This window comes from Lotus japonicus, chromosome 3 (genome assembly GCF_012489685.1).
Source record: "Lotus japonicus ecotype B-129 chromosome 3, LjGifu_v1.2".
Lineage (NCBI taxonomy): Eukaryota > Viridiplantae > Streptophyta > Magnoliopsida > Fabales > Fabaceae > Lotus > Lotus japonicus.
Window position 1 is genome coordinate 68,933,188 of NC_080043.1, and position 19,157 is coordinate 68,952,344.

Genomic DNA, 19,157 nt, shown 5'->3' on the forward strand with positions numbered 1-19,157 from the left:
TAAGCCTTTTATATATCATTGCACTTTCTTTTTAAATAAAAATAGACACCTGCAATTCTTGTAAAATGGTGGTGGTGAGTGGTGACTTGCGGTTTGGAGGAGAGGTGGACTTGGCAGCGGCAGACTGGCAGTGGTGGCTGGCTGCAGCCTGCGTCCTGTGCGGCTGATGATGTGCTATGCTGAATATGTCTTGAACCTTTCTAATCTAGGTTAGGGTAGGAACTTAAGGTTTTCTTTTATCCTAAAGTATGCATAAGTTTAAAAAAAATAAATAATATATTTATTTATATTATTAATAAAAATAATATATAAATAGGCCGGCCTGTTAGGCCAAATAGGCTTTTTTAATAGTTTGAGCCTGGCCTTTTTAATTAATCAAGCTTTTAAAAAAGCCTAAGCCTGACCTTGTTAATAAACGAGCCGAGTCGAGCCGAGCCTCTAACGAGCCAAGCCATAGGCCCCTGACGAGCCGTCTGGCCTATTTCCACCCCTAGTCACATACTCACATTTGTTTGTTTGATAATACCTTTAGGTTTCTTGATGCTAGGAAGTTTGTGTTGGATGTAGGTGAGGAAATCATATTACAGTGTACTTTTTATACTAATGCATTGCTGATATTTATTTATTTATTTGACCTTCAAGTTTGCAAAGAAATGTGATTATATTATGGTAAAATTCTTGGAGCCAAGTGAGTGTGATGAATTTTATTTTTTGGTACATCAAAAAGATAAATTTTACCATTTAGGAATTGACCGCTAGATCTCTCTCACTCAACTCATATGTCATCTAGCTCTTATCACTTAAGCTATTATTCGAGGACGGTGAATTATTTTCTATTCCAACATTTATATTTTTCTAGACCTTGTAAGCAAGAGTTTAATGACCGGCCTCAGAGACTCCCCACAATTGGAGTGTTTGAAGAAAGAAAAAAAAATTATATTGTTGGTGTGACGTTGCTGCAGATGATTCATCTTCCTTTCAAGATTCCGCTCAGAAGATCAAGCTAAATCTTCATAAAGAGTTAAAGATAAATTTGTTAAAAAATAACATGTTTAAGCTTGAGATATGTATTTGTTAGTCTTCTAATCATGCATTAGTTTGACATTGTGCCTATGGGTGTATGAGTTATTTGATTTGTAGTGATATTTTGGCCCCTTTCTATCTACAATTTGATACCTCTTATGGATGGATAGAACATGTATAGAAAGAGTGTCTTGCTATTTTGACAATTCATATCTATTTATTTTTGGTAGCATATACCATTCTTGAGGCATAAATTACTTTTCTTTTCTTTCTTAGTTTGGTCAATATAAATTACTACCTCATTATTTATAGTTTTTTTTGTCAACGGTTCATAGATTCAAGAAAAGGGGTTGGGTCAGGCCCAACAGGATACAAACTCTTCTTCTTCTTCTTCTTCTTCTTGCTCTCCTCACCCCCTTTTCATTCCCTTCCAGAAAAAAAACCCTAAATCCCATTTCATCTTCTAAATCAAACCTTGAATTCCTTCCCAAACAAATCGAACCCTAAATCCTTTCCCAAACGGCCAGATCTAAATGATTAAACTTTAATTTTCCATTTGCATGTTGTTGTTGCTGTGTTAGTTTCTTCTTCTTCTCTTTTTTTTTTCTGGTTTGCTTGATAGATCTGTGGGGTTGGGTTTGAGTTTCCTGGTGGTGGGGGTTGTTCGATGGGGGTGAGGGTGGTGGGAGTAAGGGTGGTCGGTTTATGCTCTGGTGGTGGGTATGGGTTTCTGGATTGGTGAGGTTGGGGGTGGTGGGTGGGTGCGGTGGGTATGGGTTTCTGGGTAGGTGAGGTTGGGGGTGGTGGGTTTGTGCCGTGGTGAGGTTGAGGGTGCTGGGAGTGAGGGTGGTCGATTTTTGCTCTGGTGGTGGGTGGGTTTCTGGGTTGGTGAGGTTGGGGGTGATGGGTTTGTGCCGTGGTGGTGGGTGGGCGTGGTGGTGCGTGAGGTTGGGGGTGGTGGCGGTGGTTTCTTGTTCTCTTCCCTCTCCAACCCCACCCCAGAATCTGATGCAGTGTTTTCCTTCTCTGTTTTACTCTGTTTCAAGAGCAATGTTCAATGTAGAATGTTCAAAGATGGAACCTTGCAAGATTTCTGGGTTCAAAGGGGGTTTAGGGTTAATTTGGGGATTTATGGTTAATTTAGGATAATTGGGTTAAATAAAATAATTATGATTTTTTTTAATTTTAAATAATAAAAAAATTACACATAGGCTCATTAACTGACGTGGAAGGCCACATAAGCAGCTCGCCGGAGCTATGGTGGTCGGAGGGACGGGTCCAATTTGTTTTTGAAAGTCTGAGGATGGTTTTCAGATAATTTTCCGGCGAGGGACGGTTTTCAAATCTCGCTCAAAGTTCAGGGACGGTTATAGTTTTTAACCCAAAATAAAAAACACCCAAACAGTAGTATATGCTCAGTAACCTCATGTGAAGAAATCTTGAAGACCTGAAAATGAAACAATTTGATAAGCATTATAACAAAGTTAAAGGATAGAGAAACAAAGTTAAAAAGACAGCAAAATTAACAGAAACCTGAACTAAGGGTGGCAATGCGCCTATCCCGTCCCCCCACCTATAGCCCGCCAAAAACAGGGCTGGATGGGCTGGCCCACCATTTAAGAGTGGGCTAGAAAATGTGGCCTGCCCCACCAAGGGGCGGGATGGCAGGCCAGCCAATTATAAAATAAAAATAAAAAAATTGGTTAAAAAATGAATTAAAAGATTATTGAACTTGTATCTGCACCATTCGCCAAATCCTGTAAAGAAGTCTACATCTACATATGAACAACAAATTAAACTTGGTGAAGATAACAAGCAAAGTCAAGACGCACATGTGATTTAAATGATCCATATATTGTAATGAAAGAAAACAGGAAAAGGCTCCGTTTTATAATTTTATAAAACACAGTTGCAAGCTCAGCATCTAAAGTTTGTATATCCACACAAAAAGGGGTTAAAAATAGCTAGGGGACGAATAAACTGCAGTTTAAAGAACAAAATCTCAGTACTAATAAACCATATCCATACCATTATAGAGATGCAGAAATTACAAAACATGGAGCATTGTGCCAACAAAATGCTGCCAACTAAGTAAAACAATCACATTAATCACATCCAATTCAACAAATGCATAGCAACAAAAACAACTAAACAAAAAAGAAAAAAATCCCAGCCCAGCAGTAACACAAACTTGCCCAACCCAGCCTATATATTTTTTAACAAAAAGACAAACAGCTCACGGGCTAGCCCCCTCAACCTGTCAACTTGCGGGCTAAAATGGGGCAGGTTATGCAGGCTGGTGGGCTCTCCCTATCCCCAGCCCAGCCTGCCTAATATTTTTGAGGTTGGATTGGTGGGCCAAGCTCATTTTGCCACACCTACCCTGAACCCCAAATCCCATCAGAAGCAAGCATAAGGATGAAAAAAGAAGTACCTCTTAGGATTAAAATCAGGAAGACAATAATGGTGGCAGCAGAGAAGTGGACATGGCGGGATGCTGGAGCATATGAACACTTTCCACCATCAAGTAACAGGCTATCCATGGCCATTTCAGCTAACACATCCAAAAGAGCATAAATTTCAGATTTCGTGACATTAATTTCACTAAGCACTTTAAGCTGCTCAGAATCACTGAGATTACAGCTCCTCAATGTGTTATTAATTACCCAAGACATCTCATTGTACATTCTATCATCATCTAGAGCACTAATAAGAGCAAGTACAGAAAACATGTGCGGAGCATGACCATAATGCACCATCTCCATGTACATATTATACGCCTTATGAACATTATGGGATCTACAATGTTCAAATATTAACAGGTTATACATTCCTCCATCTGTCTTATTTTCTCCATCTGTCTTATTTTTCAGGTGAAGCATTGTGGTATGAGCTGTGGCTGCGTCGTCCGATAAATCCCTCATACTATAATCTTTAACAAGCTCTACCAGACTCTTAAATTCACTATTACTGCAGTTCTCTAAAAGAATATCATATACTGTGTAAGATGGCATAGACAAAAAGCCATCAGAAGCTATATATAAAAGATCCCTCTTAGCTTCTCTTGTCCTAGCTTTCTTATGAAGTCCATTAATAAGCACACTATAGGCAACATAACTTGACAAATAACCATCACGTGACATATCATGATCCAATTGCAAAGCCCTTTGCATGTTACCTTCAGCTAAGTAGTCATTCATCACACTAGAATAAGTATCCTCATACGACAGGCTGTCCATAAGTGAATCATACGTGTCTTCATCGAGCCACCAGATGGCCTTGTCCTCCGTCTCAATCTTCAATTCATACGCCTTCCCCAGCTCCCCGATTTGGCAAAACCCGGATATAACAGTGCTATAACTAACAGCATTAGGGGACAACCCCATCTCAGGCATGCCCCTCAAAATCTCCAGAGCCTCCTCAACCCTATCCAAAAAGCAAAGCCCATGAATAAGCGCATTGTATGTAACAATAGCCGGCGAAAACCCAGTAACAAAATCAGGCAAAAACCCCTTGTGTATCATTTCATCATGCAAATGAAAAGCCTTAGTGAATTCACCTACAAGACAACAAGCATTCAGCAATCTAGTATAAGTAAGCTCATCTGGCGACACACCCCCGCGCAGCATCTCTCGGAAGAGATCAAAAGCTTCCGACAGTCTTTGCTCTACGCACAAGGCCTCCATAAGCGACGAATACGTCGCAGCATCAGGAAAGATGCCCTTATCAACCATCTCCTCCTTCATTTCAAGAGCCTCCTCCAGCTCCTCCATTTTGCAAAACTTAGAAATAACACGGTTATAACTATCAACATCAGGAGACAAACCTCTCTCAGCCATGGCCCTCAGAATTCCCACAGCCTTATCAACACTATCCCGACGGCAATATGCAAAAACAAGTGAGTTGTATGTAACAACCGAGGGTGAAAAACCCTTAGCAATCATTTCACTCAAAAGGGTATGAGCCGAATCAATCTTATTCAGGTTGCAGAACCAACCAATGACAGACGAGTAAGTCCTCTCATCAAGGAACAAACCCTTGCATTTCATCACCTCAAGCATCTGCTCAGCCTCTGGTATCCTCCCTTCCCGGCACAACCGCTTCAACGACTGAAACGCTTCCCCCACCTTCTTCGATTCTGAATCTGATTTCCCAGCGGCGGTGGCGAAGCCGCGGATCATCCCGTTGTAAATGTTAACGTTCAGTGCCATTTTGAGGGCGGCGGTGAATGAAGCACGGAGGAGCTTCATTGTGTGGGAAGATCGGCAACAAGGATGCAATGAACAACTTTCTAGCTTCTAATTTAACTAGGTCATTTCACCATTCTTACTGTTTGTGTCCATTTCAAAAACAAAATACTTTGTTTGTGTACTGGGTTGGGCCACTTGCCCGTTTTATGCTGCACTTTTTCAATGAAACCAGTATCTATTTGCCCAAAAAAAAAACTGTCATTTTTTCTCCTTTAGTATCTTCTAATTTGATTTCTACGGGGCCTTTTTTTTTTGGGGACAACTATGCTTTCTTTTTCTTACGTTGGGCTTTCGTCATGGCCCATTTTGTTTCACACTAGCATCATTTCTGCATCGTTTGACGTCGGCCAGATGGTTCGTCATCACGTATTTCGCTAACGTTTTTCTCAGCAGATGCCCAAGGATTCGTGAAGAAAGGTTATTTGTCTGTGTATGCAATCAGCCACAATCAGCAATTGCGTGGGTTGAGACTCCCCAAGGCTCTTCGTCATCTTCCCTCATGCTACCATTAACAGCTGTTTGGTTTGCTTTACAGATGGATTACAGATGGAGGCTCTCACTATCCTGTAAGCAATAATCTTCCCCTATAAATTCACCATCCACCAAGTGTATATTCTTGTGCTTCATTCTGTGCTTTGAACTGAATTAGAGATAGAGATAGAGTTAGAGAAGAGATAGAGATGGCTGGGTGTTTGAATCAACTAAGTAGCTTACGTTCGGGTAAAAGTAATGGAAGTATTAGGGTTAGGATCATTCATATGTGGGAAAGTTGCCCAGTGAATCTACCAATGAAGCCATATTCACTTCACATTGTTCTGATTGATTCTGAGGTTTTGCCCCAACTTAGATTAGTTTTTCATAATTTTCCTTATGTCTATGTCGATGTCTATGTCGATGTCTATATTTGCTTACTTATTTGGTTCCTTTATGTATATGGAATTATTGTTTATATATTCTTTACATTCTGTATTGTGTATTCTATACATTAGATATTAGATATTATATGTTTGTTATTCAGCCCAATCTTCATTACATAGATGTGTAGATTACCTTGTGTTTCTGTGTATACTGGTTATGTTTATGCTTATTCTCCCAATTTGGTGTATGATAATATATAATATATATTTTTCCCAGCTGTATATACAGTCTTAGCTAATATCTAATCCTTTTTTTCTCTCTTTTTGCTAGGGGGTTAGGATTGAGGCCATTGCTAGAAACAATCTAATCACTAAATTTAAGAATGATCTACTTGAAGGGAAGGTATATCGGATATCGACTTTTATGGTTTCAACCAACAGTGGCTTTTTCATGGCTTCCCACAACGAGTTCAAGATCAATTTTGTGGATAAAACCAAGGTCGTTCTTGAAGAAGCTCCCATGACTCCCATGATTCCATTGAACATGTTTACCTTTAGGGATTCAGAAGAAATCATAGCTACTGGTGGTGATTATAACTACTTGATTGGTACTTTTATTTTTTCTGGCCAAGTTCTTGCTTATTCTTTAGGATTTTAGGTTGATTGTAGTTTAATTTAGGTTAAGTAGGTTAATGTCCTTGATTTTTACTAACTTTCTCAATTTCTCAATTCTCAATTCAACCTTTATTTCTTTCTCACATAATGTTTTTATGAACTTATGAAATATTCTTATTCTTATTCTTTAACTTATTTAACTTATTAACCCATTTTACTCATTCCATCAGTTGGCAGACATGATTGGCTTGGTTACTAACGTTTCAAAGGAAAAATAGTACAGTAAGGGTTGTGGTGTTACTAGGATGATTGAGATGGAGTTGACTGATGATAAGTAAGAATTTCTTTTTGGCCACCTTACTGCCTGCTTTTGTGTGTATCATGTTATTTATCTTTTAGTTAATTCTTTATATTAAAAAATTTGCATAGGTTTTGAGGGAACAATTATTTGAACACTAAATGTACTTTGTCTCCAAGTGGGTTTTCTCACATTGAAGATGGTAATAAGGTATTGAAGTAGCCTATCGTCTCACGTTAATTTATCTCCTATTGGTTTGTATTATAAATTTTTTGTATTTCAAATTTAGTAGAGGTATCATACTCTGATTTTTCTTTCTATGTACTGGGAATTTTATTGTGCTTAACACCACATGAGAGGTCTACGTTGTGAAGTTTTGTGGTTCGGATAGAGTTCAATACTTGTGTGATTGGACCTTATAATCATAGAATCCCACTTGGAGATAACAATTAAAATTAGTATGGTATGTGACCAAGTTTGTGGAGCGTAGCAATATAGAAAGTCTGGCTCACAAATTCACATCACTATAATTTTTTCATCTATGCAGCATACTTTTATGATCAGCATATTTTCTTCCTTATGTAATTTCTATAACCAACATCGATGATGGTTTCACTCTTACTGCAGCTCATTGTCTTTTTTAGCAGCCTTGGAGTTCTATCTGCTGAAAATTAACTTACGCCAAGTGAATGATTTTAGCGGTTTGCTTCTGAGAAAGATTTAATACTCTTTCTGTTGTAAGGCTCACTGACTTGATATTAGTGCTGAGTTCAAGTGTGTGACAATTTGCTACTGTTTAGTTTTGATCTATAAATCTTCTTGGAACTTGATGGATCAAGCAGAGAAGGAACACTTCATGCCCTGGTTTGTTACTTTTTTATGCAAGTTTAATCTGTCATCTTGTCATAAGATCCCCTGTTACTTTTGTCTTCCACATAGCTTTCTATAGCCTATTAGTTTTTTTGTTTGAATTCGGTCACTTAGGAGCAACATTCTTTATTCATTGGCACTTTATTTTTCTGAATGTAAAAAGATTTGGGTTACAATTTTTTTCGTTCTCTCCATGGGCTCGGAGAATTCTCTGGCTATGCAATTTTTTCATTGAGTTCGTTCCTGGCCCTTTTAAATCTGAATCTGATATTATGTGTTCATCATTAATTTTTAACCATGATTTGACTCTTACTTATTTAAGCATTGCAGCCTTAAGTGGTGGCCATTTGAGCTGCTAACCTTGCGTCTTCTACCGAATCCAGAGATTGAAACTTCAGTGGCTGTGGCGAAGGTTTGAAGAGTGTTTGGCTGCACAATTGACTGAGGCACAGTCCTCATGCTGGTTCTTTTTTTTTTTACTTTCCTTAAACTAAGCTTGTGAGAAGCTGCCCAAGTTAACCCTATTGAAGGAAGTCAAATTTACAATGCATATATACAAATTATTTACACAGATATTTTATTTTGTGTTTACTTAGTGTTCCCTTCTGCTAAAAGAATACCTGTTTGGATGAATTTTATCAGTAGTGATTGTATATTAATCCTCAACAATTTCCTTTCTTTAAATCCTTCCATACTTTAAAGCAAAATGGTTCACATAGCTGGCTATATATTTATACTCAATGTAGCAAAATGGTTCACATAACTGGCTATATATTTATACTCAATGCTGGTGTTCTTCCTTGGGTTACCAAAACAAAGCTGGTCTCATCAAAGCTCGCAAAACTGTGAACCAGACATATGTGTAGGTCTCTTTTTTTCATTGTTTTAATTGAGAAACTAATATATAATTGAGTGTTGTATTACCATTTTTCAATTTCCAGCAACTTTCATTTGATACACACCTTTCTTCTGTCTCTCCATATGTGCAGTGAATCCCATTAATTATTGACGGAAATTGATGTTTCTTTGAAAAGCATTTTAGAACACCAGAAATTGAAAGGAAGTATAGGAAAAAGGATTACATATTCAACCAAAAATATCACAACACAGATTGTAGAGAAAGTTAATATTCACAAAGTGTAAGAAGAAAAAAGTACAATAAGATTTGACATCTCCAACCCTATAATTACAAGTTTTTGAGTTACTGCTCATATACATTGCTTTAGATAAGAATTAGTAGCAGCTGCACATGTGTTTTAGAAGCTTTTCCTAATATATGCCTTACAAATATTTGCTTTGCATATGTGCAAGCTCATTTGAAGTCTCATTGTCAATATCAATGGAACTATTTTTTTTTTGTTACAGGAGGAAAATGAACTATTTTTAAATGTAAATGAGATTTTATTATTTTAAAATAATTCATAATAATGTTTGATTTGGATACTTATAAAACTTGTAAAATTTCAGAAATTGTGTTGTATCTTATGATAAAAGTAATTTTGTGATAATATAAAAGTAATGATAATTATTAGAAAAACTCATTGAAATCAACAAATTATAGAGTTTGTATATACTTTAAATATTACTATATTTCCAAATTTGTATATAAAAATTAATAATCTAAAAAATTACTTTTAACATATATTAGAATAGAAATATAGAAATATTTAATATGGTTAAGTTTCTCAATTATCAATTTCAACCGATTGATAACTCAAGTGGTAAAAGTTAAAGGACATGTGGGTTCGGTGGGGAGATCCATGGATCAATCCCTGGAGGGTGCGGTTTATGTTTCCGATGTACCAAATAAATAATTTCAACCACATTAATTATGTTTATTATATAATGTGCATCCTTCACATAAAGTTATTCAAAAAAAATTAGAGCCCGTGCATCGCACGGGTATAATCCTAGTGTCAGACCATTGTCCTGTTCTTCTAAGACATGTGGTCCAGGATTGAGAGCCTAAGCCGTTTCGGGTACTGAACTGTTGGTTCCAGGATTCGAGATTCAGAAAATTTGTAGAGGACAAGTGGGCAGATTTACATGTGTCAGGTGGGGGGCTTATGTAGTAAAGGAGAAGTAGAAATTACTTAAGGTGGATCTCAAGAAGTGGAACAAGGAGGTATTTGGGAATGTTAATGGAAGGAAGAAGGATTTGGTTCTTATAATTAATGAATTGGATCAAATTGCAGAATCTAGACGTTTGGATGCGGAGGAGGCCAAGGAGAGACAATTGACACCACCAGTTTTGGAGAGTGGCAGGGAAAATTGAGTCTTTGTTGCAGCAAAAAGCGAGATCTAGGTAATTCAAAGAATGAGACATGAATTCTAAGTATTTTCACTCAATTAACAAATGGAGAAGAAAGTCTAACTCTTTCCTATATTGGTGTTGGATGGTAGTTGGGTGGAGGATCCATCTAAAATCAAGGGTGAGGTAAAGTCTTTTTTTGAAGCAAAGTTCAGTAATCAAGAGATTCCAAGGCCTCGGTTGGATGCCGTGGAGTTCATAACTTTGTCAGTTGAGGATAATTTGGTGGTGTGCGCCGGTGGATTGGGAGGAAGTTAAAGAAGTTGTTTAGGAGTGTGGTTCAAACAAGAATCCAGGGTGATGGACAATCCGCAAGTGTACATAATCCGCCCGGTTTTAAATATCGAATCTACAGGAACTATGAGTGAAAGACCTTGGTTTAAGCTTAAAGTTTGCAAGTTTGAAAAGCAATTAAAATTTAATTTTAGAGTTGTTTGTTTGTGACAAAGAGATGTCGATGTTGCAACGACACTGTCATGGACTGAGAAGATGAAGAATAGTCCTCGGAAATAAATGTGATTGAAAAATCTTTAAGGGGACTAATAAGGTGACACTGTGAATTTCTCTGATGGTGGTTTGGTTTAATTATGTAGGATAAGGAAGGAAAACAACTTATCTATATCTATATCTATATCTATCTATATCTATCTATATCTATATCTATATCTATCTATCTATATCTATATCTATCTATCTATCTATTTATATCTATCTATCTATCTATCTATCTATCTATCTATCTATCTATCTATCTATCTATCTATCTATCTATCTATATCTATATCTATATATTATATAAAAGTAAAGTTTGGCAACAAGGAGGGTAAAATAGTCATGCAATAGACTATGACTCATGAATGAATATTTTACCATGGTCATATACGTAAATTTGTGAGTAATTCAATATGAAATTAATCTTGGTCATTCATTGCTTCTAATTATAACCGTTGATCTTTTTTCTTATGAAACCCTTTGTATACAACCTTTTCATATTCTTGACCATTTTATTTGTTACTTTTGTAACTCCTGATTATGGATTATGATTACAAAATCAGTTTGGCAACAAGGAGGGTAAAATAGTCATACAATAGACTATGACTCATGAATGAATATTTTACCATGATCATATACGTAAATTTGTGAGTAATTCAATATGAAATTAATCTTGGCCATTCATTGCTTCTAATCCTAACCGTTGATCTTTTTTCTTATGAAACCCTTTGTATACAACCTTTTCATATTCTTGACCGTTTTATTTGTTACTTTTGTAACTCCTGATTATGGATTATGATTACAAAATCACCAAGAGTCTCTTCCTTCTTCTTTCATATATAAAACATCTTTCCGTTCCCCTTTAAATTTGTTTTCATCTCTCTCATTTTGATCTTCAACATCTCCATTCATGTGCAGGGAATCACTCCGATTTGGATTCTCCAACAACATCATTCCAACACAAGAAGATCTTCCATCAGGTTAGAAAATTTTCTTTTGCGTATTTTCTTCTCCATCGGTCACTTCTTCTTCATCACTTTTCATTTCAGGCATTGATGTTTTTCTTCATCATCATCTTTCATCCGGTAAGAGCCCTTCTTCTTTTCGTCTTATTTATCCCTTTTGATTTATCTGGTATGATTTCGTCATCATTTCTTCTTCAGATTTTGTTCTCATGCTACGTTCTTCCCAAACGGTCTTATTTTTCTCATTCGTCATCTCTCACTCTTGTACGATTCAGTCTATATTCGCAATATGCATGTTGTTATTGCTTATTCAATAGATGAAAGTTACATATTTTTATTTTACTTTTGTAATTTATGCATGTTTCGTTCTTCGCTATTGATTATCAATATTATTATGATTTGTTTGTAACTTCTATTTCGTTTCAAAAATACTTTTTCTTCATAAACTGTTAAAGTCATTTCCTCTTGATTATTTCTCTAATTGTGTTTCATTATCTTTTTTGCACAATTGTATGATGTTTGCTTCTATTCCTTTGACAGTTTAATCTTCAACCAATGTAAGTTAGCCAAATGATAATCTTTTCTTTTAATCTGGTACAATGAAGCCTTTTTTTCTCTTTTTACAATTCATTGATTAAACAATGTTTCATATTTTTTTACCTATGAGATTTTAAGTAATTATACATATTATTTCATATGTGAATTTTCAGAACCTGGTTCGATATTCAACAAACTTTTAATCTCAGCTGTTCGATATTCCCCTTGAACTTCCTACATCAATGTTAGTATATAACTTTCAACTATTAAGCTCAAAATTATTTTAAATAAATTTATTAATGTTAGTATATAACTTTCAACTATTAAGCTCAAAATTATTTTAAATAAATTTATTATTATTTAATTTATTTGAGTTATGGAGTCTTAGGTCAAAATTTATACTATTAAATATGATATTAGTTATGAATTCCATAAGACACATAATATTAGTTTAGGTTTGTTGACGTATTAATCAACTAATACTTAATATTAATAATAAACCTTAAAAGTTAAAGGTCATTTAATAAAAAAAACTCCTCTATCCTTCCTCTTGAACTTCCTTCATCAATGTCATTTTATAGACTTCTACTATTAATTTAAAATTGTTTTAAATAAATTTATTATTTGTTATTTCTTATAAGTTATGAAATTCAAAAAGGTATTTATATTTATTTATTTATATATAATATTAAGGAGAAGTTTAGCAACCTTGAGGGTAAAATAGTCTATCAATAAAAAATGTTTCATATATTTATTTTTACCTATGAGCTTTTAAGTAATTATACATATGTGATTTTTCAGAACCGTTCGATAGTCAACAAACTTTTAATCTTAGTCGTTCGATATTCCCCTTGAACTTCCTTCATCAATGTTATTATATAAGTTTCTACTATTAAACTCAAATTTATTTTAAATAAATTTATTATAGGTCATAATTAAATATTAAATGTGATATGGTTATGAATTCCATAAGACACATATTATTAGTTTAGGCTAGTTGAAGTATTAATGAACTAATAGTTAATATTAATAATAAACCTTAAAAGTTAAAGGTCACTCAATAAAAAAAAGGTATGCTTGATATTAATTGACTTCTTGTAACACCCCGAATTCGGTGGCGTCACTTTAGTAACCAAAAAGAAACTTAAAGCGGAAAAACGTGAAAATATTTTTTTTTCGTCGATAATAGAACCAATATACAATAATAATTACAGCCCCCGCCGTAAGTACCCAACCTCGTCACGAGTAACCTCCAGTGACGGAAAGTAAAAGAGAGTAACGCCCGTAGGCAATAAGTACAATCCAAAAGGAAAGGTTAAGTGTCCGCAACACAAACCCCTCAAAAATGAGAACGAGTTAGCCCAGATGGCCTAAAACAAGATCTCCTAAGTCCAACCAACTCTCTGTGATTCCCGTAAAGAAACCACACAAAAAGCTATAGGTGGGAAACTACCCTGTCCCCAAAGAAAACAATGACGGTCAGAGCTAAGACTCTACTCCTACACTAATCCCATCTCGAGGAGCTCACGCCAGCACTAAAACCTACATACTAGCATGATCGTCGTCTGAATCTGAATTCAGAACGACCAAGTCTATGTACACCATCCGTCCTCCTCTCGCTACCCCGATGCGCTCCTGTTCCAGCATCACAAACCTAGTTCCCCCCGAAGGGTGAACCATCATGAACTAGTCCGCCATGGACATCTGACAAAGGGCGTAGTCCGCCAAAGCACACACAGAAGACGCGAGGGTCAACTCCAAAGAATTATGTAAATAATATCACCAATAGATACAGATAAGAGAATAGCCACTTAGGCTTATAGCTATGGATAGCATCCTAGAGTTGTATATTCCATAATGAATGTAACGACAGTAATAACAAATAGCATGCATCAAATAGGATTAACAATTATCAATCACACTCAGCAACTAAGTCAGTATGCATGTTGCATGAAATGCAGATGGCGGTTAACCCAGTTAACCAAATGCATTCCGGAAACGGATGGACATCAACGGATCAATCCTAGCACCAGCAACGGTGGGACCATTGTAAGATCAAGTTTTGATCTAGTAGTACAACTCTATGTTTTGATGATTACAAGTTAACCTTTTGATATGAAAAATTGTGGTACTCTAACGTGTTTTTCTGAGTGTGCTATTTACAGGCTCTGACCTCAACTCAATCTCACACAAATCAGAAGCACTGTGTATAAAGAGTGACCCAAGCAACGCTTTCGCATTCACCATGTTCAGTATGAACAGTGGAAAAGCTTCAGAAGTTCTGAAGCTATACAAACTCTGATGTGGACTCAGTCGCTAGAAGCTCTGAAGATCCAGAAGTTCTGATAACCAAGAAACACTGAAGGTTCAGATGTTCTGATGGTGTAGAAGACTCTGAAGATCCAGAAGCTGAATAGTGGAAACTCTGAAGTCCAGAAGCAAGAAACTCTGAAGGCCATGTTCTTCCCTCTGAGTTCAGAATCAGAAGATACAATGGTCAGAGGATCTGTGCTTTCCCTCTGACTCTGATCAACCGGCTTCACAAGTTCCAATATGAAGTATTCCCCTGATCAGAAGTCTCCTAGGTTAAAAGGTCAAGTCGCTATCCAAGTACAAAAGCAAGTGTACCTTCCTGACGACCTACCTAACGTTCTCAGCCACAGCAGAAGCTGGATTTTCCAGAACTGCCCTCCAACGGTAGCATTTCCCATGCAACGCTCAACCCTAATCCTTGGAGTATATATAAAGGCTGAAGATTGAAAGAAGCGGCTAAGAAACTAAGTAGAAGCAATACACACGCACAAGACATATTCAAAATATTCTAAGCTTTCTTTCATCTTGAAATTCATTGTGTTTACTATAAGCTTTTTAGAAGCACTTTCTTTGTAAACAAGAACTTCATATACAGTTGTATAGTTTTCCTTTAGGAGATCAAGGTTGATCGGATCCTAGAGAAGACTAAGAGAGTGAATCTTAGTGTAAGCTAAGTCAGTGTAATTGTTAGTCACTTGTAGGTTTCAAGTGCAGTTGTAACTCTTACCTGATTAGTGGATTGCCTTCATTCTAAGAAGGAAGAAATCACCTTAACGGGTGGACTGGAGTAGCTTGAGTGATTTATCAAGTGAACCAGGATAAAATCCTTGTGTGCTTTTCTATCTCTTATCTTTAGCACTTAAGTTCTCGAAAGATTTGCCAAAATCTTTAAGGTGGAAGTCTTGTACTGAAAACGTTATTCAAACCCCCCCTTTCTACCGTTTTTCATACCTTCAATTGGTATCAGAGCGCAAGTTCTGATTACCACACCTAACAGTGTTCAGTGATCCGGGCCGGTGTGAAAAACAATGGCTGCCACCACCAGTGAAACTCAAAGAGATGGTTACAACGCAAAGCCTCCTATGTTCGATGGTCAAAGGTTCGAATATTGGAAAGATAGACTGGAAAGTTTCTTTCTGGGTTTCGATGCAGATCTCTGGGATATTATTGTGGATGGCTATGAGCGTCCAGTTGATGCAGATGGCAAGAAGATCCCAAGGTCAGAGATGACTGCAGAACAAAAGAAGCTGTACTCACAACATCACAAAGCAAGAGCAATTCTTCTAAGTGCTATTTCCTATGAGGAGTACCAGAAGATTACCGATCGTGAGTTTGCTAAAGGCATTTTTGATTCTCTGAAGATGTCTCATGAAGGAAACAAGAAAGTCAAAGAATCAAAGGCATTGTCTTTGATCCAAAAGTATGAATCCTTCATCATGGAGCCAAATGAGTCCATTGAAGAAATGTTCTCCAGATTTCAATTGCTTGTAGCTGGCATACGACCTCTCAACAAGAGCTACACAACAAAAGATCATGTCATAAGGGTCATCAGGTGTCTTCCTGAAAGTTGGATGCCTTTGGTGACTTCAATAGAGCTCACGAGAGACGTTGAGAATATGAGTTTAGAAGAACTCATCAGCATTTTGAAATGCCATGAGCTGAAACGCTCAGAGATGCAAGATCTGAGGAAAAAGTCCATAGCCTTGAAATCCAAATCTGAAAAGGCTAAGGTTGAGAAGTCAAAGGCTCTTCAAGCTGAAGAAGAAGAATCTGAAGAAGCATCAGAAAATTCTGATGAAGATGAGCTGACTCTGATCTCCAAGAGACTCAACCGCATCTGGAAGCACAGGCAGAGCAAGTTCAAAGGCTCTGGAAAGGCAAAAGGCAAGTATGAGTCCTCAGGCCAGAAGAAGTCTTCAATCAAGGAAGTCACATGTTTTGAGTGCAAAGAATCTGGGCACTACAAAAGTGATTGTCCAAAGTTGAAGAAAGACAAGAAGCCAAAGAAGCACTTCAAGACCAAGAAGAGTCTGATGGTGACATTCGATGAATCAGAGTCAGAGGATGTTGACTCTGATGGTGAAGTCCAAGGACTCATGGCCATTGTCAAAGACAAAGGAGCAGAGTCAAAGGAAGCTGTTGACTCTGACTCAGAATCAGAAGGAGATCCTAACTCAGACGATGAAAATGAGGTATTCGCTTCCTTCTCTACCTCTGAACTGAAACATGCTTTGTCTGATATCATGGATAAGTATAACTCTTTATTGTCTAAGCATAAAAAGTTGAAAAAGAACTTATCTGCTGTCTCTAAGACTCCTTCTGAACATGAGAAAATTATTTCTGATTTGAAAAATGAAAATCATGCTTTGGTAAATTCTAACTCTGTGCTTAAGAACCAGATTGCTAAGTTAGAAGAAATTGTTGCCTGTGATGCCTCTGATTGTAGAAATGAATCTAAGTATGAAAAGTCTTTTCAAAGATTCCTAGCTAAAAGCGTGGATAGAAGCTTAATGGCTTCAATGATCTATGGCGTAAGCAGAAATGGAATGCATGGCATTGGCTATTCTAAACCAATTAGAAATGAGCCTCCTGTGTCTAAAGCTAAATCCTTGTATGAATGCTTTGTTCCCTCTGGTACCATATTGCCTGATCCTGTACCTGCTAAAGTTGCTAAACATCCTCTTAAAAAGGGATCTTTCTCTATGACTAAATATCATGCAAATATTCCTTTAAAATATTATGTTGAGACACCCAAGGTGATCAGAACCTCTGGGGTAACTAACAAAAGAGGACCCAGAAAGTGGGTACCTAAGGACAAGATCATCTATGTTGCAGATATCCTTGATAGCTCCACTGAAACACCAATCATGGTATCTGGACAGTGGATGCTCGCGTCACATGACGGGAGAAAAGCGTATGTTCCGAGAGCTGAAACTTAAGCCTGGAGGCGAAGTTGGCTTCGGAGGAAATGAAAAGGGTAGAATTGTTGGTACTGGTACTATTTGTGTAGATAGTAGTCCATGCATTGATAATGTTTTATTGGTAGACGACTTAACACATAACTTATTGTCTATAAGTCAATTAGCTGACAAGGGTTATGATGTTATATTCAATCAAAAGTCCTGCCGGGCTGTAAGTCAGATCGATGGCTCTGTTCTTTTTAACAGCAAGAGGAAGAACAACATTTATAAGATCAGATTATCTGAGTTGGAGGCTCAGAATGTGAAGTGCCTTCTGTCTGTTAATGAAGAGCAGTGGGTATGGCATAGACGGTTAGGGCATGCCAGTATGAGAAAGATTTCTCAGCTGAGCAAGCTAAACCTTGTCAGGGGCTTACCCAATCTGAAGTTCGCTTCAGACGCTCTTTGTGAAGCATGTCAGAAAGGCAAATTCACAAAAGTCCCTTTCAAGGCAAAGAATGTTGTCTCAACCTCAAGGCCGTTGGAACTTCTGCATATCGACCTTTTTGGACCAGTGAAAACTGAGTCTATAGGTGGCAAGAGATATGGGATGGTTATCGTTGATGACTATAGCCGCTGGACATGGGTAAAGTTTCTAACCCGCAAGGATGAGTCTCATGCTGTGTTCTCTACCTTCATTGCTCAAGTGCAAAACGAGAAGGCTTGTAGGATTGTGCGTGTCAGAAGTGACCATGGTGGAGAGTTTGAGAATGACAAGTTTGAGAGTCTGTTTGATTCCTATGGAATTGCACATGATTTCTCTTGTCCCAGAACTCCTCAACAAAATGGTGTTGTTGAGAGGAAGAACAGAACTCTTCAGGAGATGGCTAGAACCATGCTCCAAGAAACTGGCATGGCTAAGCACTTTTGGGCAGAGGCAGTAAATACAGCATGTTACATTCAGAACAGAATCTCTGTGAGACCAATTCTGAATAAGACTCCTTATGAATTGTGGAAGAACATAAAACCCAACATTTCTTATTTTCATCCTTTTGGCTGTGTTTGTTATGTTCTCAATACTAAGGATAGATTGCATAAATTTGATGCTAAGTCTTCTAAGTGTCTATTACTTGGTTATTCTGATAGATCTAAAGGTTTTAGATTTTATAATACTGATGCTAAGACTATTGAAGAATCTATTCATGTTAGATTTGATGATAAGCTTGACTCTGACCAGTCAAAGCTAGTTGAAAAGTTTGCAGATTTAAGCATTAATGTTTCTGACAAAGGCAAAGCTCCAGAGGAAGTTGAGCCAGAGGAAGATGAACCAGAGGAAGAAGCTGGTCCCTCTAACTCACAAACTCTGAAGAAGAGCAGAATCACTGCAGCTCACCCTAAGGAATTGATTCTGGGCAACAAAGATGAACCAGTCAGAACCAGATCTGCCTTCAGACCCTCTGAAGAGACCTTGCTGAGTCTGAAAGGATTGATGTCCTTAATTGAACCCAAGTCCATAGATGAAGCTCTTCAGGACAAGGATTGGATTCTGGCCATGGAAGAAGAACTGAATCAATTCTCCAAGAACGATGTTTGGAGCTTAGTGAAGAAGCCTGAGAGTGTCCATGTTATTGGAACGAAATGGGTATTCAGAAACAAGCTAAATGAGAAAGGAGAAGTAGTCAGAAACAAGGCAAGGCTAGTTGCTCAAGGCTACAGCCAGCAGGAA

At 37.1% G+C, this 19,157-nt stretch overlaps 2 protein-coding genes across 10 annotated transcripts; one reads left to right on the forward strand and one right to left on the reverse strand.

Moving 5' to 3' along the window:
* Positions 1-1,847: 1,847 nt before the first annotated feature.
* LOC130745484 (pentatricopeptide repeat-containing protein At5g39710-like) lies at positions 1,848-5,335 on the reverse strand. Its single transcript, XM_057597776.1, has 2 exons — positions 3,458-5,335; positions 1,848-2,470 (listed from the first exon to the last, which is right to left on the reverse strand). Exons 1-2 carry the CDS (start codon positions 5,271-5,273, stop codon positions 2,448-2,450), a joined length of 1,839 nt encoding a protein of 612 aa, XP_057453759.1. The 5' UTR covers positions 5,274-5,335; the 3' UTR covers positions 1,848-2,447.
* A 277-nt stretch (positions 5,336-5,612) lies between these two features.
* Positions 5,613-8,488, forward strand: LOC130745485 (uncharacterized). 9 transcript variants are annotated; one of them, XR_009021784.1, is made up of 4 exons: positions 5,884-6,103; positions 6,462-6,738; positions 6,976-7,079; positions 7,175-8,488. XR_009021784.1 is itself a non-coding variant. In XM_057597778.1 (3 exons), the coding sequence occupies exons 1-3, from the start codon at positions 5,954-5,956 to the stop codon at positions 7,002-7,004; spliced, it is 456 nt and encodes a 151-aa protein (XP_057453761.1). In that variant the 5' UTR covers positions 5,885-5,953; the 3' UTR covers positions 7,005-8,488. The 9 variants fall into 9 exon arrangements, 2 of the variants coding, with proteins under 2 accessions (XP_057453760.1, XP_057453761.1); XR_009021787.1 differs by having other exon boundaries at positions 7,688-8,488; XR_009021786.1 differs by having other exon boundaries at positions 7,691-8,488.
* Positions 8,489-19,157: the final 10,669 nt, after the last annotated feature.

What these genes read in the sequence shown, in the direction of transcription:
- LOC130745484 (XM_057597776.1), bottom strand. Translation starts at nt 5,273, where the DNA reads ATGAAGCTCCTCCGTGCTTCATTCACCGCCGCCCTCAAAATGGCACTG. An exon ending in CCTGATTTTAATCCTAAGAG is followed by an intron (nt 2,471 to 3,457) that starts GTACTTCTTTTT and finishes TTTCATTTTCAG; the next exon opens with GTCTTCAAGATTTCTTCACA.
- LOC130745485 (XM_057597777.1), top strand. Translation starts at nt 5,954, where the DNA reads ATGGCTGGGTGTTTGAATCAACTAAGTAGCTTACGTTCGGGTAAAAGT. An exon ending in TTGTTCTGATTGATTCTGAG is followed by an intron (nt 6,104 to 6,461) that starts GTTTTGCCCCAA and finishes TCTTTTTGCTAG; the next exon opens with GGGGTTAGGATTGAGGCCAT.